The sequence below is a fragment of the Lonchura striata genome, chromosome 18, assembly GCF_050655825.1.
Source record: "Lonchura striata isolate lonStrDom1 chromosome 18, ASM5065582v1, whole genome shotgun sequence".
Classification (NCBI taxonomy): domain Eukaryota; kingdom Metazoa; phylum Chordata; class Aves; order Passeriformes; family Estrildidae; genus Lonchura; species Lonchura striata.
The window spans coordinates 14451419-14474944 of record NC_140720.1 but is presented as its reverse complement, the minus strand read 5'-3'; the positions used below and the strand labels follow the sequence as shown (position 1 = coordinate 14474944).

Below are 23526 nucleotides of genomic sequence, written 5' to 3'. Positions count from 1 at the left end.
TTCTGAGCTGACTGTGATTTTTAGGGTTAGTGGTCACACTCCCAAGCTTGTCAGAGTTCCAGAAGCATTTGCAGTATGTTCTCAGGCACACTGTGTGATTTTTGGGGATGTCCTGTGCAGGGCCAGTGATGTCCTGTGCATGGACTCAGTGATCCATGTGGGTGTTGTCTAACTTGGGATATTCTGTGATTCCATGATTTCCTGTCCCAGCTGCAGGTGTGGCAGTGTCTGCACTGCTGTGCTGAGGTGCAGCTGGAGGTGGGACTTGCTGAGCAGCACCTGGCATGTGGGATGTGCTCCCTGAGCTCAGGACACTTGCTCTGTGCCTGTACTCTGCCTGTAGTAGCTGTGGAGCTGGTGGTTGTTCGAAATCCAGGGGTGATGTGCTCAGCCTTGGAGTTGAGCAAAGTTTAAAATGTGCAGAAGGGCTTAAAATGATGTCCTGTCTCCCTGTGATGCACATTTCAGCTGGCAGCGTGAGAAATGCCATCAGCCTCCCTGTTGTGGCACACCGATTTGCTAAAGAGACATTTCCCTGTGCTCTGGGGGCTTTTAAACATTCACTGGTACTAATTTGAGTGTCAGTGCACAAATGGTAACTGGTGGTGGGGGAGCAGAGATGAAAAACCACAGGGGCAGCACTTGGGACAAATTTGGCAGTGTGGAAAACATGCCAGCGTGGATTTTGCTCAGGTGGGGCCTCGGGTGACACAGGAGAGGTGACTGGCAGGGATGTGACATGCAGGGGTCACCCCTGCCCTGTTCTGTGCTGACAGCACAGGAGCTGTGCTGCATCCTGCTGGATCCCTCATAACATTCCCACCTCCACCTCCTGCCATCACTGTGCTTTTCCCTGCTCCCATCAGCGTTTCCATCCCTCTCCCTCGCTTTCCTCACGAGCCTCTTTTGTGCCTATGACAGAAAACAGAGTCAGTGAGCCTGTAATTAAAGGCTGAGCTCTGCCACAGGACCTGCACACCTGAGTTGGAGCTGCACGGGCAGCCATGGAAAGTCTGGTTCTACCTTTTATGTAGCATCATTTCCAGCACTGAGAAAATATAATTTGCCTCAGCCATGGTAGGTGCTGGGATTTTGTTGTTCTGAGGCTGGCTGGTACCCAAGTGAGTGAAATCACAAATAATCCCAGAGAGGAGTGGACAGGACTATTACAGCCAGCCACTGGAAGGTGCTTGCTCACACTGAACAATTTTCTTGGCCAGTCTTGTGTTAAAAGAACCAGTAATTTCAGGTGATGGTTGTTTCTCTACACCAGCAGCCAAGAGAGAAACTTAAAAGCATTTCTGTGGGCTGGCAGCAATGGCTGCAGATTGGGATTTGGTGTTTCAGATCTGCTGTGAGAGCGATGGCTCTGAGGCCATCACCTGGAGAGAGGATGGAAGCTGATGGACCCACATCAAAAGAGCCTCAGGTTTTGTGTGTGTGCTCAGATGGGCCTGAGTGGTTGAGATCACAGATGTCTTAATTTGCAGGAACAGAAAGTCAGGGGCAACGAGTTTATCACCTTTTTCTCCTTATAAGTCACTCCTAAAGAGAAATAAATTCTCTTGACCTGATTCTGCATCCAAACCCCATCAGTCTCCTCTCCTTGTTGTCACCTGGCCTCTGAAGGTCCCGTTCTGGTCATGGGGTGAAGCATCTCCAGGTGAAGCAGCCACCACGGGGGAGATTCTTGTGGGTGGGATTTTGCTGTGGCAGTCCCTAATGAAGCACTGGCAGCATTTTCCAACATTTAGGAAGCATTTCCTGAGCTCTCCCTTCCTTCCCTGCAGCCCTGGGTCTGGCTGAGGGCTGTGCCAGAGGGGATGTGAGGTGTTGGAGGTGTTACAGCTGTTCTGGGTCTCAGCAGCTTTGCGTGTCTCCACCTCTGCTGCCACACGGGCTGCCTCATCCAGGGTGACCTTTCTTGGCTTGTCCTGGTCCCTGCTGCCCTTTGAGGGGTGTGTGAGGCAGCTGGAAGGGTTCAGAGCCACCCTGATCTGGCTCTGTGCTGGTCCCACAGCTCTGGATGCTCTCTGGAGCCGAGCAGAGCATCCCAGGGGAAATCCAAAAGCAGCTGTGGAGTCTGGGTGCCGAGGTCCCTGTCCCTCTGAGGGTGACCAGCTGCAGTCCTGGGGACCCCTGTGCTGAGGTGGGATTGGGCACCTCCAGCTGCACCTGGAGCCAGCAGTGACTGCTGGACCCGGATCAGCCCCACGGAGACACCCGGGTGCTGCTCCCTGTCAGGATCCCGGGATTCCACCCTGGCCTTGTCTCCTTCCCTCCCTGTCCCTGTCTCTTTGATCACCAGTGACCGACTTGAGGCTGTCAGGGTAAGATAATACAATTAAAGGGTGGTAATTTCAAAGGGATTTTAGTCTTCAAAGCATCTCCCTGCTTGGCACGGCTGCTGCCTTCGTCTCCTTCCCGCTCTGCACGGCTGCCAGCGTGGGCTTTGTGGTTCCCAAAAGTGGATTAGTTCTTGTTTTTACAAAGTGCTCTCCTGCTTAAGGCTGGATCTCCAATGGAATCAGGAGGGCTGGGTTTTGCAGAGCTCCAGCTGGGAGGAAGGAGGTGAAGGCTTTGCTGAGCTTTATGGAATAACTTGTTATTGGTGCCAGGATGCCCGACATGCGGGAGGAATGATGTCTGAACTGCAATGATTTCAGAAGGCTAAATAATCACTTTATTAAACTATATTACACTAACAAGAACTATCACTAGCTAGAAAAACCCATGACTCTCTGCTGAGAGTCCTGACACAGCTGTTGGATCCAATTGGTCCTTGAATCCAAAGCACCATCACCAAAATCCAATCAAAAAATCACCTTGGGTAAACAATCTCCAGAACACATTCCACATGGGCACAAACACAGGCACAGCTAAGAATTGTTTTCTCTTCTTCTCTCTGTGCTTCTCTAGGAAAAATCTCTGAGAGAGAATGATGTCTTTCTGTTCAGAGATAGAGAATGCCACAACCTGTGAGCACTGTACCACTCCAGCACAGGCTTGGGGTGGCTTTACCCCTTGGAAAGTGCAAGGAAAATTCTGTATATGCAGGGTGGCACTAATGGCCTGCCTTGGAAAGCCTCCCAGATTTCCAAGCTGCAAAACCTTCCTTGCTCCATTGGGGCTGTCTCATTAAATACTCCACAGGTGCCTCCATGTCCAGCCCACCAGCCCCTTGCAATGCTTTGGAAAAAACCCTTGGAAAACCCAAATATCCCACTCCAACTTTCTTCCTGTTAGAGGAGCTGCCCCAAGGTTCTGTGGGGTGTCACACAGGCTGCACCTGTGAAGCCCAGGGGTTGCTGGATCCCTTCTGCAGCCCTGCCTGGGCTCCCTGCATCCTGCCCGTGCTGGGAAGGGAGGGATGGATTCCCTAACGAGGGCGAGCAGGCTGCCAGTCAGCTGCAGGAAAATCAATACTGCTGTTAATTGAATGCAACCCTCGTATATCATCAGAGGGGAAGGAAATTAGGAGTACTTATGGAAGCCTCCTGGAGAGCTGTTTACTGGGCAAGGGAAATATTAGTTTGCAGGGGAAGTGTTGATTTCTTGCTGAAAAGTGTTTAGGAGGGAGGGGAGGAGGGGGTGGAAGTGGCTGACCCAAGCTGGCACTGTAACCCAGCAGTGCTGGGGCTTGGAGAAGCCCTTTGCCAGGAGCTGGGCTGCCCCTGCCCACCTCATCCCCCAGGGGCGTGGCAGAGGGGGAGGCTGGGGTCTGCAGCACTGGCATTCCTGGTCATCCCTCTCCCCACACGGTGGTTAGCCTGGAAAGGATGTTATTTGCTAACTCCTGATTAATCTTCAAGCTTAATTACTGCCAAGGCTCAGTTAATTTCCACACACTTTAAGTATTTGTTCTTGTAATCATTACATGACTCCATATTCCTCCAGTAATTAAAAGTCTCGCAATATGACACTAAATGGATGATGTTCCTGCATCCTGCCAGCCTGGCTCTATTAATTCCTGAATTGTTGCTGGTGGGGAGCTGGCTGCAGTGAAATCACAGCCAGTGCTGTGGTCTCCTGCTGCCCAGGTGAGCCTGGAGCAGTCCTGGAGCCCCCTGAGCATTGCCTCCCCATCTCCTGAGGGGCTCAGCGGGGGCAAAGCTGTTCAGAGCAGCCCAGGGGAGGAAAGACCTGTCCTGTGCTCCAGCCTGGCTTTGCTGGGTGTTGGTCCTGCTGAGCTGAGCTCTGGGGGTTACAAGGCCAATATAAATATCAGCTAGAGCCTCCTGAGCCACCTCCTCTGGTGCTACACCTCCTGTGTTGGGATTGTCCGTGTCAGGGGATTGGGACACAAATTTTAGAGCATCAGGCAGCCAATAGCCCTCCAGCTGCTCAAGCCTGTAGATAAATATATCTGATTTTTGCCCCAACAAAGTGGTGATCCCATAACCCTGCTTTTCATGATCCCCTGTGATCCCATAAATAAACCCACAGCTGCCCAGGCCCGTGGCTCAGCCCAGTTCTGCTCTGAGGGTCAGGAAAAAAATGAAGGTTTGGGCTTGTGGCTTCAGCTTCGTGTTCTGCTTGGGGAAGATCTCAAAGCACTTCATAGCATTGATAAAATATTTTCATTAATGGTGTTGGTTATACTTTGCTGGCTGTGCTGGTGAGCTACAGAGTTTGGTTGGAAAGCTGGTTTTCATCATTTTTTTAATGAAGTTTATTGCCAGCTTACTGAAATATCAGTGTCCCCCCCTGGGGTGTGCAGCCATGGGCTTTGGGTTAGCTCAGGGGCTCTTAGAAAAGTATTTGTGTGCGAAATATCACCCACAATTAACTGAAATGAAAATAAATGGAAGTGCTTTAGTGAGTTAAATGCTCCTGTATTTATTATGTGATTTATTATGTAACTTGGTGTTGGAGCAGTTCAGTCAGGGCTCTGCCCATGCATCATCTGGTGCTTGCTTCAAATGAGTTTGCAAGGAATGCCCCCATCCCAAGTCATGTTCTCTGGGATATTTTCCCAGGGTGAATTCCCAGTGAGCACAAACATGGCCAGAGTGAGCTCAGGTCTTTTCTCAGCTGTTTGTGCAGGGGAGACTGAGCTGTTTGTGTCACCCTGAGGTGGAAAACCTTGGGATGTAGAGAGACCCCAGAAATTACACTGGGAACAACTACTGTCCTCTGGGTTTTTTTAACAAATAATTTTATTTCCTTTTAATTTCTCATCCAGTTGACTGGCAGGAGCAGCCTGTGAGGAATAAACCCATTTCTCAGTGGCATGGGGCTTCTCACATGTGCAAAGCCAGGTGCCACATCCCTGTCCTTGTCCAGTGTCAGGAAAGGCACCTGAGTGACCTGGCAGAGCCCACTCCAGGGGGGAGCAGAGCAGCTGTGCCTCAACCTCTGCACTTTTTTCCTCCAGTATGACTCTACATTTCTACCATGCTGATCACAAGCAGAACTTTGGGCTTTTGCTCTGCTCGCTGGGGGTCTGAGCCTTTCCCAAGTGGGGCAGATGTGGGACCCTCCCTGCACTTCCCATCACAGCAGCAGCAGCTCAGTCCAAGGCCTGGCTGCTCATCCAAGCTCAGGGAACAGCACTGGAGCAATGAGGATTAAATCCAGGGTTACAAAGCCAATAAATATCAGCTATACAGCTGAGCCTCTGCTGCCTCTGGTGCTATGCTCCTGTGTTGGGATTGTCCGTGTCAGGGGATTGGGACTCAAATTTTAGAGCAATAACCCCCCTGGGTCTGTGTCCTGCCCTATCCCACACAGGCAGGACGTCTCTGGTTTCTGATTTTTGGATAGAAGCCATCTCAGAGAGGATGTGGAGATACAGACCAGGGCATGGATCTTCCAGAAATGTTTTTCCTTCAGCACGGATGAGTTTTAATTGTGTTCTCTTATATTAGTGGAGCAAAGCTTTTAATTTCTCTGTCTTCTTGGACATTTAAATGACTTTTTTCTTGCTATCCAGCACTCAGATGAGGGCTTTTCCCCACATCCCTGGGACCCCTCAGCTTTCCAGTTGGTGACTTCACAGAGCTGGGTGACTCTGAGTGTTTTCCATTGGAGGGGGCTGGGGATGAAGGGACAGATGGGTGGATGGGAAGAGCAGCCTGAGCCCTCAGGGTGACCTGCTGGAGATGCCCTTAGGGCTCATTTCTCCTGGAGATGTCCCAGCTGTTTGAACAGGCAGCACCTCACAAGCTGCAGCAGGAACCAGGAGGAGGATCCTTTTCCCTTGGCATTCCCTTTCCCTTCCCTGTGGGATTTCAGCTCCCTGTCCTGCTGTGGGGCTGGATGTGATTTGTGTCCCCAGAGCAGTGAAACAGCAGCCCCAGCCCTGCTGCTTTCTGCTCTGCTTTAGGTCTTTGGGCAAAAAAAAAAACTTAAAACAATATTTAAAGAGGCAAATGGCAGCACAGACACTGGATGTCAGCAAGTGGAAATCCTTGGGTAAACTGCTCTGTGCAAATGCTGAATTTGTTGATGTATTATCTTCAGAACATCTGCTTTTCTCCATCTGTATTGGTCTTCCTAAAGCCATGGCTTTCACAAGTTAATAGCAAGAAATATCGGCTGAGCAAGCAAATATGTTTAGGCCTTGTATTATGAAGACAACACACAAAGAGAAAGAGATTCATCTTTTCATAATGCCACTTTTATAAAAGGCAATAAAAATACAGTGGCTTGTAAAGGGATAAACAGGCTGAATCCGAGCTGGTGCTGCGGAGTTGGGGACAAGAGCAAAGTGAAGGGAACCAAATTAATGCATAAAAAAGTGACAGAAAACCCAACCTCCGGCTATATTCTATGGCAAATGATCTGTCAGTGGGGAAAGATACATCTTAATAGCAGTTTTTGAAAGGAGATGAATACTGTATACAGAGCATTATAAGGCACAGTGTGATCTGAATCTTAATCAACAGGGGGAAATATAAATCTGAAAATAATAAAGACGAAATCTATATTGATGGTTAGGAGTAAAATACTGTATTTGCTGTAGTAAACGGTTTTAAGGTCCCCGGGAAAAAATTGTTCCAGAAAAGCTGTGGTAATTTAGTGGAGTTTCAATAGCTGGCGCAGTGCCAGCACATTTCGGTGGCATTTTGCATGTCGCTATGGAAAAATTTAAAAAGCAGGAAGGGAAGAGGCACAAAGCTGCTCCCTGGGCAGTGGTGATGCTGGAAGGAGGGAGATTCTTTTTCCACTGGGCTGGCAAGGGTTGTGCTGGTATCCTGGCTTGGATACAACCACGTGGAGGGGTATTCCTGCTCTGCTGAGCTGTTGTTGAGCAGAATAAACCACTTACCTTGTCCTTCCTGCTGTCTCCAGTTACTAACAACAAGGCATCAAGCTCCTACGCTGCACACAAAACCTTTTCATGCTGGAGATGCACCTTTAAACGCCTTATTTTCTTGTCCCCTGCCTAGGTGACAAATCGCTGTGCTGATAGTTGATGTAACTTATGCTTAACCTGCTTGTCACCTCCTTAATGCCTTACACGGAATTTGCTGCTCCCGGTGATGGCCTTGTTACCCAGCAGATACAAACACTGGGATCTGTCAGTGATCTCAGCTGGGAGCCTGGCACTTCTCCCCAGGTGTGAAATCCTCGCTCAGAAAAACCTCACAAGGGTCTGGAGGCATCCAGTGTGACATGCAAGGGTGAGGAGCATGGGAGATCTGAGCCTGGTTCTGTGTTTCAATAGGACTTTTCTGCATTTCTCCTTCTCCTTTTGATGTCTCAGGTTATGGCTTTTATATTTTTCAGATTCTGTGCTGCTTTAGTGTGTGGGTCTGGGCTTCATATGAGGAGATGCTGAGCTCTCTGCACAGAGCAAGGAGACAAAACAATTCCTTCTCTAGCTGGGGACCAAGGACAAATGATCCAAATCTCAGCCCAAGAGCACAAACAACGTGGGCTGAAGAGAGAAAAACTTGATAACCTCAAGCTGTAATTTGACAATTAGCTGCAATGTGGAAATGGAGCAGAACTGATCAAAGTGAGAGCCCCTGGGAGTGCTCGTATTTTGTGAACATTTTGGTTCATCTTGGGTGCAGCCCTGGCTGGGCTTTGGTGCTGCCCAAGATGCATCCATTGGGGCCTTTGAATAAATCCCTACTTTATTCTTGAGCTCTGTCCAGCCTCTCTCCTACATCAGCCTTCACGAGGCATGACTTTCATATGTTCCAGGAGTCATGGTGGACATTTTTAGTGTCCCTTTCCAGCAATCCTCTGGGTTTTGGGGAAAGCCTTGAGGTGCTGATGCGATGCCTGGCTTCTTTGGAGGACTGGAGTGTGATGCTCAGAAATAACATTTTGCATCTAAGGGCTTTGAGGCGAAATCTTTGTGTTTGGGGAGCAGCTGTAGCTTCACAAGATCTGGGCAAGCTGGCACAGAGCCTGGGACAGCTCCCTCGCCCAGCATTGTGGCTGCCTGGCAGGACAAGGCTGAGCTGGAAGAAAGCCATTTAGTTAAGATAACGATGCTGAATTTCGTTTGAGCATTTTTGTGGCTGCCCAGTGCTCAGCCCTGGCTGAGCTGAAGTCTGGAGGTCATCAGTGAGGAGGTGGGGGCTGAGGTTGCTGTTGGTTTTAAAAGCTCACCCGGTTCCTTGGGTGTTTGGGAGCAAGTGAGGATTGGGATAGCTTCTGGGAAGAGGCAGAAGCCGGACTGTGAGCTAATCTAAGTGCTCTGAAGGGTGAGAGCAGCGCTGCCGTGGCTGTGGTCATCCTCTCTCCTTGCCATGAGTGATGGAGAAACCTGGGGAGCATCTTCACAGAGCCCAGATCCTTTTCCTGTTGAAAACAGGAGTTTGGGCTCACTGGCTCTAAATTCACTGCATCCATGTGATGTTTCCTCCTAAATTGCCCATCCAGGTGTTTACTGAGTGCTTCTGCATCACTTGTAAGGTGTGAGGCTGCTTGCTGGAGGAAAAAGAGTTGCAGAAATGGGGGTTTGCGAGCTTTCAGACCAGGCCAATTTTATCTCCTTGGAGCCATGCTGACAAGCAGAGCTTTCTCAGGTTATTTTTGTGCCCATGTTTTCCCAGGGCCTCACGAGCAGCCTCCCTGCTGCAGCGGTTCCAGCAGGATACCTGGGGTTTATTCTCTGCAAAGGTTGCAAGTGACTTGGGGGCAATGGTGTCCTCTGCATTTAATTATTATTTCTTAAAAACCCAAGATCAGTGGCTCCCTGTGGAGATATGCAGCCTGAATATTGATGGTCATAAACCATGCCAGAAGGAAAAATGTGGGCTGCTCGCTGCTGGCAAATGGACTTTAAATCAACAACCGAAGCAGTGTCGGTTCATAAAACCAGGATTTTTTTTAGCCTTGAGGACAGAGGTACTTTAAATCCCAGCCTTCGGGTTCACTGATCTGCTGGAGAACAAACATAAAACTTCACCACGAAGGACCTGACATCAGCACGTATTTTTTGTGCCACGGGTATTCAAGGTAGCCCTTTTGGTTTTGCTCGCTGCATGTGACATTCCCTTGTATTATAACGACCTCGGCGGCAGCGGGAGGGAAAACTCATGACCCAAACACTGCAAAAGGGGAAATTATTTACTGGGATATCTCGTGGAGATGTGGTGGCTGTTTGTGGTGGAAGTGGCAGGTGTCTTAGGTTGGAAATGCAAGATGTGCTGGGGGTGTGTGTTCTATTGCCATCTGTCTGAGCTGGGGCAATTATCCTCTGTTCACTGGGCAGTTTGCTTTATCTCCTCCACACCCAACCCTCCCTCCAGGAGATCTCTGCTGTTCATGGCCACTGAGTGTCCCTGCATGGCTGAGAAAATTCCATCATCCATGGGGAGATGCTCTGCCCAGGGGAGGAGCCAAGCATTCCTACCTGGATCCAATCTGACCTGGGAACAGCACAGCAGCCTTTGCCCCCTGCATTCCCAGAGGAGCAGCTTCCTTCCCCCTGCATTCCCAGAGGAGCAGCTTCCTTCCCCCTGCATTCCCAGAGGAGCAGCTTTCTTCCCCCTGCATTCCCAGAGGAGCAGCTTTCTCCCCTCTGCATTCCCAGAGGAGCCCAGGCCCATCTCCCCCAGCCCTGGAGCTCCAAGGAAAACTCCCCCCTTGTGCAGATCCTGCTCCAGCAGAAGCACAGCTGGCACTGCAGGAGGGCTGAGCCCCCCTGGGATGGGGCTGAGCCACCTCCCTGTCACACAGGGGACAGGGCCTGTTCTGACTCTGTCAAGGTTGTTATGTATTGCTACATTTTTATATATTTTAAAAATATTTTATTATTTTGTAATAAAGAACTGTTTCCCATATCTTTACCAGAGAGTCCCTTAATTTCAAAATTACAATAATTCAGAGGGAGTGGGTTTGCATTTTCCATTTCAAGGAAGGCTCCTGCCTTCCTTAGCTGACACCTGTCTGTTCAAAACAAGACACAGGAGAGGTGTTGGAGTGGGAGGGCTCGCTCCTTGTGAAGCCTGGCAGGGCTCCACTGCTGATGGATGGAATTCTCTTTGCCTTTTTCCAGCTTTCACCAGGTTTTGACACCCAGCCTCTTTACAGGGCTCTGTCTTCCTGTTCACACAGCGTGTTCCTTGGATCAGTTCAATGGGGCTGTTCACCCAGGCCGGTGTTGATTCCAGGTTTGATTCCATGGAAGCTGGTGCAGCAATCCAAGCTGGTGGGATCTGACCTCACGCCTTGCTGGAAGGTGCCTGTGGGCTTTGCTGGGGCTGCAGTGCCCAGCTCAGCCCTGGCTCCCTGTCCCTGCAAGCCCTGGCTGCTGCTCTGTGATGCCAGCCTGGTCAGGGAGAGAGAAACGGCAATCCTTTCTCTCAGTGGCTTGTGAGAATTTTTTGGGAGTTGTAGGAATGTGATAACTTGTTAGTCTAAACAATCTGCAGGTGGTGTTTTTCCACCTTGCTTTTCTGCTCCTCTCAAAGATGGTGTGTGAGAAAGATGTTTTTATTAACTAACCAATCAAATGGAATGTATCAGTCTGTTTGAGCTGAAGTTTCCTTTCCAGTAAAGCCTTCTTTTCTTCCTTTTTACGTTGCATCTCTGTTTGTTCTTGTGTCATTCTTGGCACGAGGGTGACACTGCTCCTTGCTGGAAATCCACTCACCTGCATCTCAGAATCTCTGAGGTTGGAAAACCCCTCTGATATAATTGAATCCAGCCATTAACCCAGCACTGCCAAGCCCATCACTAAACGCTAAGAACCTCAGCTGGGTATTTTTGGGGCACTTCCAGGGATGATGATTCCACTGCTTCCCTGGGCAGGCTGTTTCAATGCCTGCCCTCACTGTCAGTGAAGAAATTTTTCCTGATATCCAATTTAAACTTCTCCAGGTGCAACTTGAGGCTGTTTTGTCTTGTTCTAACACTTGTTCCTTGGGAGAAGAAGCTAATCTCCACCTTTGATGGATGGGTTGACTCAGGACATTGACGTGTCCTGTGTGTTTTCCATCACTCTGCTCCAAGCCCATAAACTTCCTCAGCCATTCTCAGTTTAACCTTCTTTTATCTGTATTTTTATTATTTTTCTCCTTTTTTTTTTTTTTTCAGCACAGCATCCTACTGCAAGGCCAATTATCACAGCAGAGGATTTTCAAACACAGCACATCTGAAATGAGAAAAAACATTTTTTTTTTGTCAGTCTATTTAATATTTTCCCCACATGAAATGCACAGGTGGATCCATGTTTAACAGCACACTTCAAAAAATGGCAGAATATATATAAAACACTGATTTAAATAGGTTTTCAATCAAACCTCCTGGAAGGCAGTGACTTCTTTGCCTGTTTAATGCTTCACCAGGCATTCCCATGTCTCATCCTGGAGCTAAGTTCAATCTGCTGGCAGCTTCCAAGGACATGGATTTTGCTTTGAGTACCTCTGAATGCCACCACTGGGAGACATCAAGTTCTCAGGGTTAATTTGGTTTCTTTCCCAGGTTCCAGCCAGCAGCTGGGTTGATGGAGAGGATCCAGGCCATAGCTCAGAACGTGTCAGACATTGCAATAAAGGTGGACCAGATTCTCCGGAACAGCCTCCTGAATGGGAAAGGTCAGTGGCCCTGGGGCTCCCCGTGCTCCAAACCCCCTGTGTGCTCTGCTCTGCCCTTGGGGAGGTCCAACCATGACAAATTTGGTGAAAGTCCCAGAAATGGAGGCTGATCTTGAGGCTGCCTTCCTTGGGAAACTCGTGCCTGCTAAGGAGAGGAGTGGTGACAAATCTGAATGGCTGTCAGGAATAAACGCTGGAGAATTAAATGCAAAATTAAAGGTGAGGAGCAGTGCCCAAGCACCTGGATATAAAAATTTGGTGGTTTGGATCTAGATTCACAGGGGCTGGCATTCAGCACCAGGAGAGACATTCCCATCCCACTGTGGCACTGTTGGGAGGGCAGCTGGGCTCTGCAGATGTTTCCCCACATGCCTGTGTGGTTCTTGGGGTTTAGGCTGGAGATCCTTCCACTGCCTCTTGCACCTCATCCTTTTCAATTATGGGCAAAGGAGAGCTTAGGAAGGGGCTGGTGGCTTTTATTGACCCAGCCATGAAGGGAGAAAAGATCCTGATGCCACTTTAACCACTTTATGGCTTATTCTGGAACTCACCCTGGGGGCTGAGTCTTCTTCCAGCAGCTCAGTGGGACAGTTTTTATTGCAACTTTACAGCACAAAGGCTGTCAAATACTTCCCTAGATCCTGCAGCTTGCTTACAAGAGTGGGGACAGGTGGAACTTGGGGTCTGGACCAGGCAGAGGGAGCAGGGAAGTTCTGGAAATGGATCTTCTGAGATTTGGGGAAAGAGAATGTTCCCAACATTGAAACAGGGTGGTTTCTTCTGTTTCTTCCTTGATTTCAGAAGTATACGCTTCACATCTTGATGTCCTGCTCCATCCATGGGATGGGGCTGTCTCCCAGCCAGCTGTGGCACCAATGAGATGCTTGGGGGATGCCAGCCCTGCCCCATCCCATCCCATCCCATCCCATCCCATCCCATCCCATCCCATCCCATCCCATCCCATCCCATCCCATCCCATCCCATCCCATCCCATCCCATCCCATCCCATCCCATCCCATCCCATCCCATCCCATCCCATCCCATCCCATCCCATCCCATCCCATCCCACCTCTTCTCCTCACAGCATTTCGAGCTGCTCCTCTGTCATGCCCCAGCTCTCCCCATGCCCCACTTTGTCTCTCTGCAGTGATGGAAGGCAGGAGAGATCAGTGTGAGGTGCCCAGGGACCCCAAGTACCCCGACTGTGCTGGGAAGGTCGAGGTGAGTCGGGGTTCCCTGTCTGGGAGGAGTCTCCAGCTGGGATGGAAGGACCCAAAGCAGCGACCCTGGGGGTTAAACTGGGAAGGGCAATGGGGAACGGGGCATTTTCCAGAATAAAATTTTTGTGAATGTTGGAAAGGTGCAGCCCATTGAAGGAGGAGGAGCAGAGCCAAAGGTGTGGAAAGCAGAGCAGGGCTGTGCTTTGAAGAGAAAACACAAGGGAAGTGTCCAACCTTCTCTGGCAGCCTTTGCTACAGAAATGGGATTGTTTCCCCCAGTAATACCCTCCCCAAATGTACCTTTAGCCAGAGTGGTACAAAGCACTGAAGCCACAGGCTGCAGCAGAATCAGCTGTGAGATCCTCCCTGCCTGCAGTTTGTGTTCAGTGCCAGGATCACAGCGAGGAGGAAGCTCTGTCACACCATCTCTGGATATCTGGAGCATTCCCTGGTGCCTGGGGAATAAGCCCAGCACTGCCCAGAGCAGCACCTCGTTCAGGTGGCCAGAACCTCCATCTCAATCAGCCCTACCTGACCCAATCTGCTCTTCATAGCAGAAAGCAGCCTGGCACTTGGCCCAGAGCATGATGGCTTTGTCAGAGAGCATATTCACATCAACTAATTAAAAACATTGCCCTTTTCCCTCCTCTTCCCAACCTGCTTCAAGCTCAGGCTTCTGCAGGGCCCAGTCTCCCTGGAAAGATGTACAAGAAAAGATGTGGAGGGTACATCCAAAGAAGGGTACAAGAAAATGATGTGGAGGGCTGGATTTTTCACTTCCAGGGGTGTTAGCCATCCTTTCCTTCCACGATTTGAGTAAACTCAGGATGTAATGCAATTGTGGAAGGCTGTAATCCCATCTCCCCTCCTGGTGATTGCTGTGCTTTACAGATTGGGCACAGCAACCTGTCCCTGAGCAGATTTGTTTTTGTAGTTGAATTAAGAAGAGGCTGGCAAGAGCCGTTGTGGGGGATGATAAATCACTGCTCTGGTCCCTGGTTACTCTCCTCCTGTGAAATCATCCCTGGGGACTGCTGGCAGATCTGTCTCCTGCCCTGCTGCTCCAGAGGCAATGAGATCAGCAGCTCCAGAGCAAAGCCAGCCAGAAGAAATCCCTGTGGCGCATCATTTCCTGGGGATTAATGGCTGTGCCCCCAGGGAAGGCTGGAAGCAGTGCCAGAAACCCAGGGAGCCCCCAGCAAACCTTCCTGGCTCTTCCTCTGCCCTGCATTCCCTGGAGGCTCCGAGTGGGTGAACACCAGCCCTTTCTCCACCCTCTGCCCTTCACTTTTATCTCCCAGACAGAGAAACGGGATGGAGAACAGAGGTTTTCCATAGCAGGGGAAGATGGCAGGGCTGGCACATCTCCTCCACGAGCCCCACGTGTCTCTTTGCCCCTTGCAGTGGATGAGGGCCCGCTGGACCTCTGACCCCTGCTACGCGTTTTTTGGCGTGGATGGCACCGAGTGCTCCTTCCTCATCTACCTCAGCGAGGTCGAGTGGTTCTGTCCCCCCCTGCCCTGGCGGAACCAGACCGTGGCCGTGCCCTCGCCGCCACCACCGCCACGGGCACAGGTAAGGGGGGTCCAGCCTGGCTCCTGCTGGGCCTGGGGTTTTTGGGGGAGGCATCAGCAGAAATAAACATTCAGTGTCGGCAGGGACACGATGCCTGAGGTGGGTTTTCACAGAGCCACAGGGTGCGTGGGGTTGGAAGGGATCTTTGTGAGCAGGGAACATTGCAGTGGAACCTGCCCGACCTGGCCTTGAATGCTTCAAGGGATGGAGCATCCACCACCTCTCTTTGCAACCTGTGCCAGTGTTTTATCACCCTCACCATGAGAAGTTTTCTCTTTTTATCAAATCTGAATCAGCTCTCTCAGTTTAAAGCCATTGCTCCTTGTCCTGTTGCAACAGGCCCTGCTAAAAATTCTGTCCCTGTCTTTTTATAAGTTCCTATAAATATTGAAAGGTTGCAAGAAGATCTCTCTGGAGCCTTCTTTTGTCCAGGCTGAACACCTCCAGCTCCCTCGGTCTGTCTCCAAGCAGAGATGCTTCATCCCTCCGATCATTTCTGTGGCCTCCTCTCCTCCACTCCAACACGTCCGTGCCTTTCCTCTGCTGAGGAATCTGGGTTCCCATGGGTGCCGTGGGATCCCTCTGGGATTTGGGGTGTGAAGTGGAGGAGCTGCCACGGCTCCAGGGGAGCAGGAAGGGCTGGGATCACCTCTGCTGAGATGGCCAAACCTCCCCCAGGCCGCGGGGCAGCTCGGGGGGCTCCTCTGGCGGCCGCTTTCCCTACACTCTCCTTCCCCAGGCAGCTTTCCGGAGGGACCTGGCCCGCCTGCTGGAGCTCATCGGCACGGGCAAGGAGTCCCTGAGCTTCATGAAGAAGAGGATCCGGCACCTGGCCCGGCAGTGGCTGCGGGCGGCGCGGCGCCTGGAGCAGAGGCTGGCGGGGCGGCAGCGGGACCAGAAACACGTACGGGGAGCAGGCGGGAGGAAAATGCACTGGTGGCAGCGTGTGGGTCTGTAGGGCTGGTCTGGTGTCCATGGACACGACCCCACAGGTGTTTGGGATGTGGCAGGACTGGTGTTGGCCGAGAGGTGGGTGGATTTTGGGTTCTGGTGGGTGGATTTTGGGTTCTGGTGGGTGGAGATGGTGTCCGGCTGCTGTTGGAGTGTGGCAGGTCTCCTCTGAGGTTCCTGGCCCTCCTGTTGGTGTTTCTGCTGGGCTTTGGCCCCTGTGTGCTGGGAAATCCAGCTCCAGCCCGTGGTTCAGACCGTGATGGACATGGAGAGCACGAGCCAGGCCCCGGGACACGGAGTGGCAGCCACAGGGCCAGGCTCTGGCCATTGGGTCTGTGCTAATTGGACATAGATCATTTGTCTGCACACCTGACTGAGCTCCCTGAGTAATTACAGCCTGCAAAGGAGCTGGAGGGAATCAAGGACCATAAGTCATTCTGGGCTGGAAAACCCAGATTGTCCCTTTCCCCAGGGCTGAGCCTTCTCCTTGTCTCTGCAGATCTTGGTCCATATTGGCTTCCTGACGGAGGAGTCGGGGGATGTTTTCAGCCCACGGGTGCTGAAGGGAGGCCCTCTGGGTGAGATGGTGCAGTGGGCTGACATCCTGGCTGCCCTCTTCATGCTGGGACACAGCCTGAGGGTCACGGTCTCCCTGAAGGAGCTGCAGAGGTGGGTGCTGGGTTGCATCGAGGTCTTGGGTGGAAGCACCAGGTCTGGAAGGTTGGGGGAGGCTCTTTGCCCACCTGCATCTCACACAGGGCTGGTGCTGTGCTGCACCACTGGTGTTGTGGCTAGGAGAGATCCCATCCTTCTACATCCCAGGAAAGTGGGAAGGACTGGTGTAAGGTGATGCTTTGCATGGAGCTGATGTGGACATATCTGGAGCAGGGCTCTGCCCTGTGGCTTCAGTGCTGGATCTGAGCAGAATGTTCCCTGCTGCCAGCACACAGCATCACCTGTGTCCCCTGACACCTGCCTGGAGCTGGCCATGGGAAAGCTCCCTTTGCCACCCCCTTCCCCAGGGATGCTCCCTGCTGGGCTGGTGGCCAGGTGGCTGCAAGATGCAGGTGTCCTGCAGGTCACTGGCTCTTCCCAACCCCTGGAGCTTTGCTGATGGTTGAGTAGTTACTGCCCTTCCCCTTCCCCTTCCCCTTCCCCTTCCCCTTCCCCTTCCCCTTCCCCTTCCCCTTCCCCTTCCCCTTCCCCTTCCCCTTCCCCTTCCCCTTCCCCTTCCCCTTCCCCTTCCCCTTCCCCTTCCCCTTCCCCTTCCCCTTCCCCTTCCCCTTCCCCTTCTCTCCACCAATATTAGATGCAAAAAGAGGGAGAAGCTAACAGCAGGCCTTGTTCCCCCCTGCTGATGCTGTTCTGTTATTACTGGGCTGACACTGCTGCCTTCTGTCACCTCATAAGGTTTGCTCCCCTCCCGAGCGAGGGCAAGTACCAGGGAAATTGCAAATTAGATGGGTTATAAATCAAGAAGAGCCTGAAGCTGCCTCGGGGACTGGGCAGGCTTTGGGAGATGCTAAGCCAGCATCGGCCACATAATGAGCCATGCTGAAAAGGGAGTGAAAAAACCCAACAATCCTAGAGAAAAACAACAAAACCCCCCAGCCCAGCCCTTGCAGCATTCAGAATTAATGGACAGAATTAAATCCCAACTAATTAACTAAAAAATAAAATCCCTGTCCTTTTGCAAGAGGCAGCATCTCCTCAAAGAGGCAGGAGTGACATGCTAAATAATACCCGTGCAGTCAAGGATGAAAGGAGTTAATGGCTGGGAGGGCTGTGTTGTTGTTGTTGTGTGGTTCTTGTTTGTGTTTGGTACTGACAAACCTCATGGTGGTTGTTCAGGGAGGGGAAGGAGCTGCTGGCTCTCACGGGGTGCTTTGCACACCCGTTTCCCTCTGCGAGTCACTCTGGCCAGAGCTGCCCTGCTGCCTCTGCCAGAAGCCTGCGAGCTTCCACGTCACTCCTCAGTGGTGAGAGCTCCTCTGAGGCAGATTTGGATTTGTCCCTTGGGACGCCTGGGAACGGCAGCTCTGTCTCTTCCCCTCAGTAGCTGGGATGGGAAGTGATGAGCCAGACTGGGGCTGCACATCTTGCCCTTCTCTGTGTCCCAGAAACTGTCCCCAGCTCCCCGAGCACATGTGCTGTGCCTGGCTTTGGTGATGCTTTAGATGCTGGGCACCACATCGAGTGCTCATTCCATGTTGATGGGCTGGGGCGAGTGGAGGCAGGAGCTGGGGATGTGACCACGTCCCCTCTGTCCCTTTGGAGACCCAGCCCAGCGATTGCAGGGCCAGCACTGACACCTTCGTGCAGCCCACCAAGAGATGGGTTAATGTGGGTGTCACGAAGGGGCAGAGGTTCTGTGCCAGGGGAGGAACGAGTGGTGTCAGCAATCGTGGTGCTGGATCCTGCAGATCTGTCATGACATCCCTGCTGCCGGGCTGCTGCCTCTAAGGAGTGCTGGGAAAAGCTTTTGCCTGACCAGGAGCGAGTGGGAGGCTTAGCAGAACGTGAGTATTGAGTCCTGAGGTGTGCTAAGAGTTAATCTTGGGCTCTTCCTTAAAGCCTGGAGGCGTTTTACCTGTAGCCACAGCTTTTTCAGGGGTTGCAGAGAGCCAGGGATGCACAAAGGGCTGGAGCTGGGCTGCAGGGATGCAGCAAAGCTAAATCCCTGTCCTGGGGAAGTTGCAACCCAGGCACTCTGATTCCTTATCCCTCCTGCCCGCTGCACCCTCCTGAAACAGCAAAGCTTTGCACCTCTGGAGGCTGAGCCTGAATTTGTCCTCTCCCATCCTGGCTGTCTCTTGCTGACCTTGCAGCAGTGCTGGGGTGGGTTTGGGGATGTTTTGCTCCAGCAGTGTGAAACGTTGAATCCATCCTTGTGTATTTTTCTTTGGCAACCCCTGCTCTTTTCATGGCTGGGAGCTGTAGCTGCTCCAGCCCAGCAAAGCCTTCACTGGAGCCCATAAATTATTCAGCACAGATTAACCTCTCTCCTGGTTTAGATTTTTTTTTTTTAGTCGGGTTGTTTTTGGTTGGTTTTTTTTTTTGTCTCTTCCAATTTCTGAGCTGATTTTTCTGCGTGTATTGATCATTGGCAAGGGATCACTGGAAGATTTGCCTGCATACACTTCAGCCAGTGGTTATCTGAGAGCTGTTCATGTTTAGCATCTGTATTGATTGCAATGCAGCAGTGCCTGGAGGTGTTCTGGAGTGGGTCAGGAATACTGAGGATCTAGAAAATGAAGGAGGAGAAGTAAGGCCCTGGTCAAAAAAGCTGGTGATGGAGGGCTGGGGGTGAAAACATGTTGGGAGTGCGGCACCCATGGGTGTGCTGGGCATTTCTCCCTGCCCAGCAGTGAGGAGCAGAGGTGTCAAATGCTTCTTCCTCTGGTTTAGGGACTGATGCTAATCTGGAACAAAGCTAAGGAGCTCAGGGAATCTGCAGGCTTCATGCCCAGCTCAGCTTGGCACTGTCCAAATGTCCCTGTGAAGTCTGAGATCACAGACTGGTTTTTCAGGGCCAGTTTATTTGGGTTATCTTTTACCCACTACAGCCTTTCAAGATCTGTGAATTCCACTGCTGAGTCCTACCAGGGACTGTTTTTTCTCCTGTAATTGAGCTAAGTGCAGGTGTTTATTCTCCTTTGAGCTCCCAGTGAATTTGTCAGCTGCTTCTGGTGCCTCTGGAGAGGCAAGGGGTGAATCATGGGGTTATCTGTTCCCTTCCAACCCAAACCATTCCATGTTTCTGTGTGCATCTTCCCAGCAGGAAAACAAACTGCTGAGCTGGAGCAGGGAGCCAGGAGCTGTTTTCTCTCTGAGATTTGTGCTGGGTGGGCAGCCAGCAACATTTTGAGCCTTGTCTTGAAGCAGGGAGGGAAGAAGCACCCCAGATCTGAACAGCAACACTTGATTCTTGCTGAAGGCCCCTGGTGCTGTGTTGGTAGCCCAAAAGTGCTTTCAGGGAGGTGAGAATCCAGGCCAGTGTTGGTGTTGTTGCTTGCTAGGGGAGGAGTGGGAAGTGCCTGAAAGCTCTGAGCTGGGTTGTTAATGAGGCAGCTCATGAGTAGATGCTGGAAAATTACAAGCAGCACTTTGGAGCAATGGCTGTGCCCACAAAAAAAAGCTTTAATAAATTGAGGCTTTTCCCTCTGGATCACCCATGCCCTGGGGTCAGGCAGGAAGGATCCTCTCAGCCTCTTTCTCTGGGAGAAGCAGCACAAGGGGCACTCCTGGATGCTCCAGCTCCCACCCTCATCCTTGAGCCATGGGAGTGGTCATCTTAGCATGTCCAGCTGCTTTTCTGGGGCTAAGGGAGAGGCTGGGGGAGAAGGGGCTGCAGAGCTGTGAGCTGCTGGGGACTTCAGAAAAGCACTGAAAGGTGATTTTCTCAATGGCCCCCTTGAAATCAACTGCTCATAAAGCAGGACAGAAAGTCGAAGGAAATGGGATTTGATGCCTCTTGGGGTCAGGGCTTTACAAAGTGATCCTGAAGCTTAATTGCTCCTGTGTCAAGATCTGGACTCTTAATTCCAGTCCTGGCAAAGTGCTGGATTTGAAGCACATGCCTGTATCCTGTGCTGGCAGCCCTTTCCTGCTGTGGCCAGCGTGTGGTTTGGGTGCTGAGCCACCCTGCCTGTGCTGGGTGGGGTGGATGGAGCCTTGGAGCTGTGGTGGGACTTGGCTCTGCTCCTGCTGCCCCCATCTCCTCCCAGTGCCTGGCACACAGCGAGAGCTGCAATTTTCCTGCTCTTTCCATGCTCACTGAGGTGTGCTCAGGCTGCAAAAAGGGCTGTTCAGATGGAAACACGATGTCCAGAAAGCACATTTCTGATTGTCTCCTGGCAGATTAAAGCCATCTCTCTGTCTTGCATCTGTTCACATAAAAACCTGCACCATGCCCAGGCTCTGGCTTCACTCCCCTCACCAGCTGGCAAAACCAGCCCTGCTGTTGTGTGGGAGAGAAAGGAACTGCCTGTGGAAACAGCCAGAAGTGGCTGGCTCCGTGTGATCCTCATGGAGCTGCATGGGAAGGCTGTGGGTTGATCAGCTCTGCACCACTGGGGAGGAACTCCAGCCTTTAATGGAGCATCAGGTGCCCCTGGTACTGGAGTCCAACCTGGCTTTGGGCACTGCCACGGAGGGGGCAGCACAGCTTCTCTGGGCAGCTTCTGCCAGGGCCTCACCACCCTCACAGGGAGAATTTCTTCCTTATTTTAGAGCTGCTGGAGTAGCTGGGACAGCAGGAGATCAGCCCATCTGTCCCAGGGTCTGCCCAGGCACTACCAGCACGAGAGTCCTCAGTTCCTGCTGCTCCCTGCAGGAATCCAAGTATTGATTTCTCCTTTCCTGGGAAGTTCCTTCATATTTGCTTATCTCTGACCAGAAAGATGTGTTTGTTCTGGCACCGTCCTGTGCATCTCCAGGTCTTGGAAATAAATAAAAGGATTACTGGACTTCCTCCCTGGATGGGTAGGGCTGTGTCATACAGGATCAATGATGGACCAGAGAAACAGCCCAGGTGCACCTTGCAGAAGTGAAAAGCAGGTGCTGAAATTGCTTGGAAATGCTCATTTCCAGGGAGTGTTTATTCCAGCAGGGCAAGAGCTGGAGGGAGAAGGCAGGTGGTAGGATGTTCATTTTGTGGACTTAGATTTGCACTTGTTGGTTGTGATGGGGTTGTCACAGACCCCTGGGAGCTGCTCAGGCCTGGCTCTGGCACCTTCCATCCCTGGCTAACATCCCTGTGCCTGCTGGGCTCTTGCAGCTGAGGGAGCAGCGAGGACAGGATCCCTGCTCTGTTCTCAGCCTTGCTGATGGCAGCAGATGTGGGCAGAGAAAATGCAATTAAATATAATACAAAATATTGGCCCGGGCTGCCAGGAGATGCCCATGAGATCCATTTAGCACTGGACTTCTCAGCACCAGGAGTGATAACACGGAAAGAAACGTTGGGTTAATTTGAAAATAGGTCAATGGGATGTAAAGATAACCCCGCAGTCATCTGACTCCAGAGCGCCTGCACCGTGCCCAGGGAGGGAATGGTCCCCTGGCTGATTGAAGTACCTCTGAGAGGAAAATAGCAGGACAAGAAGCTGCTGGAGATTTATTCTGGAGTAGGCACAGCTGGTGGAGGCAGCTGGCGGAGAGGCGAGCTCGGCATCCACTTGGATCGGAGCAGCTCCGGCTGCTCCCTCCCAGAGAGGAGCCAGGGCTCAGCCGATGCTCTGATGCAGGATTTGGGATGGGACAAACCCCTGGATCACCAGCCAGGGGTGCTGAGCTGGTCACCAGCCATGGCTGCTCTGGGAGGGGAGGTTTCCCCAGCAGATCCCTGGGCTGTGCTGGCGGCGAAGGCGGCGTTTGCGCTCATCAATTTTATTTGCGTAATTTCAAGCGCCATTAATAGTACATGGCACAAGGAAAAATCAGGGAAATTGCACTCCAACCATGAGTGAAATTGGGTTTAGTAGAAAATTAGTTGACTTAACTGGCAAATGATGAAAGCCTGAATAAAGAATGTTTAAATAAGGAGGAATAAAAAAAAAAAAATTCTCCCCCCCGCCCCCATCTAAGAGGTGCAGGCTAGATTTGCATGAGTGGAATATTAAAATCAGTGGTTATAAAGTGTTTAGGGAGGATAAGGGGGATAAATGAAGAGATGTTCTGCTCAAAGCCACTGCTCCTGCTCTCTGAGCTATTCCAGCCACGCAGCCATGGTGCAGGGAGTATAAATGGATGTGGCAAGTCCCGAGCACCTGGAGAGGGGATGTGTGGCAGACTGTGGTGCTGATGGGAGCTGGGAGAGTCAGACCCGCTCTTCTCAACTGGTGGGAACTTTTTTTGAGGCTTCAGTATGAGTTACACTAATTGCTGCCTCCTGCAGCCCCTCGTCAAGCTTGGTTAGGGCTTCCTTAAATTACAGATTATTTTATAGTGCAGTGGCTTGTGTGACACGTACCAGCTAGAGGATGGTGTGTGCTGCAAGCACAGTGTAATGGTTTGGGGATTTTTAGTTAAATACAAGGTTTATGGATTGGTTCCACCACAGTGCAGGTTGGTGTAAATCACTGTTTGTCTCATGGCTGAGGAAAAAGCAGCACTATGTGAGCAAATGTGTTGTTTAGAATTCCATCTCTACAAAATCCTGGCTTAAAAATTCCCCTTCAGCCTTCCTGGGAGGTTGAGTCTCCTTGGTGCCCTATTTATTGTGCCGAGGTGGCTGTGGGAGGTGAGAGCCTTTCTATTCCTGCCATCTTCCCAATCAGTCCTGTCGTGTAAAATTGTGCATAAAAGTGACAAAACTGCAACCTGTTCCCCCTGCGGCATCCCTGGCCAGGCTGCCCTGAGCTCGTGCTGAGATTCCTTGTGACAAGAGCAATGAAGCAGCTGCAAAAGCAGCTCTTCGTCTTAAATTGAAATTCTCTGTTTTTCCTGGCTTTGGCCAGCGAGGTTGTTCCACATTTACACATTTTCTGGTGTCTCTGTCATGGTCAGGAGTTTGGGGTGACCCTGCACTGCTGTCAGGTTGGGATGGGGCTGGAAGAAGGATCTTTATACTCAGTGCTCAAGGACTTGGAGCCACATCAGAATCATAGAAAAGTCTGAGTTCAGAGGGACCTTTTAAAGCTCTTCTGGTCCAAACCCCTGCCATGAGCAGGGGCATGTTCCACCAGGACAGGTTCAGAAGAAGAGGGAGGTGTGGCCAGCAGCCAACCGAGAGCCCTTTATCATATTTCTTATGGCCAACAAATTTCTGGCTC

General features: G+C 51.3%; 1 protein-coding gene across 1 annotated transcript in view; it reads left to right on the top strand.

Annotated features, from left to right (window-relative positions):
* The window catches only part of MGAT5B (alpha-1,6-mannosylglycoprotein 6-beta-N-acetylglucosaminyltransferase B), a 73536-nt gene that overhangs the window by 27804 nt on the left and 22206 nt on the right, over positions 1 to 23526 (top strand). Inside the window, exons 4-8 of the mRNA XM_077787343.2 lie at positions 11893 to 12005; positions 13153 to 13226; positions 14630 to 14800; positions 15540 to 15704; positions 16251 to 16420. Coding sequence (XP_077643469.2) covers positions 11893 to 12005; positions 13153 to 13226; positions 14630 to 14800; positions 15540 to 15704; positions 16251 to 16420 — 693 coding nt within the window. The remainder of the gene's footprint in view (positions 1 to 11892; positions 12006 to 13152; positions 13227 to 14629; positions 14801 to 15539; positions 15705 to 16250; positions 16421 to 23526) is intronic.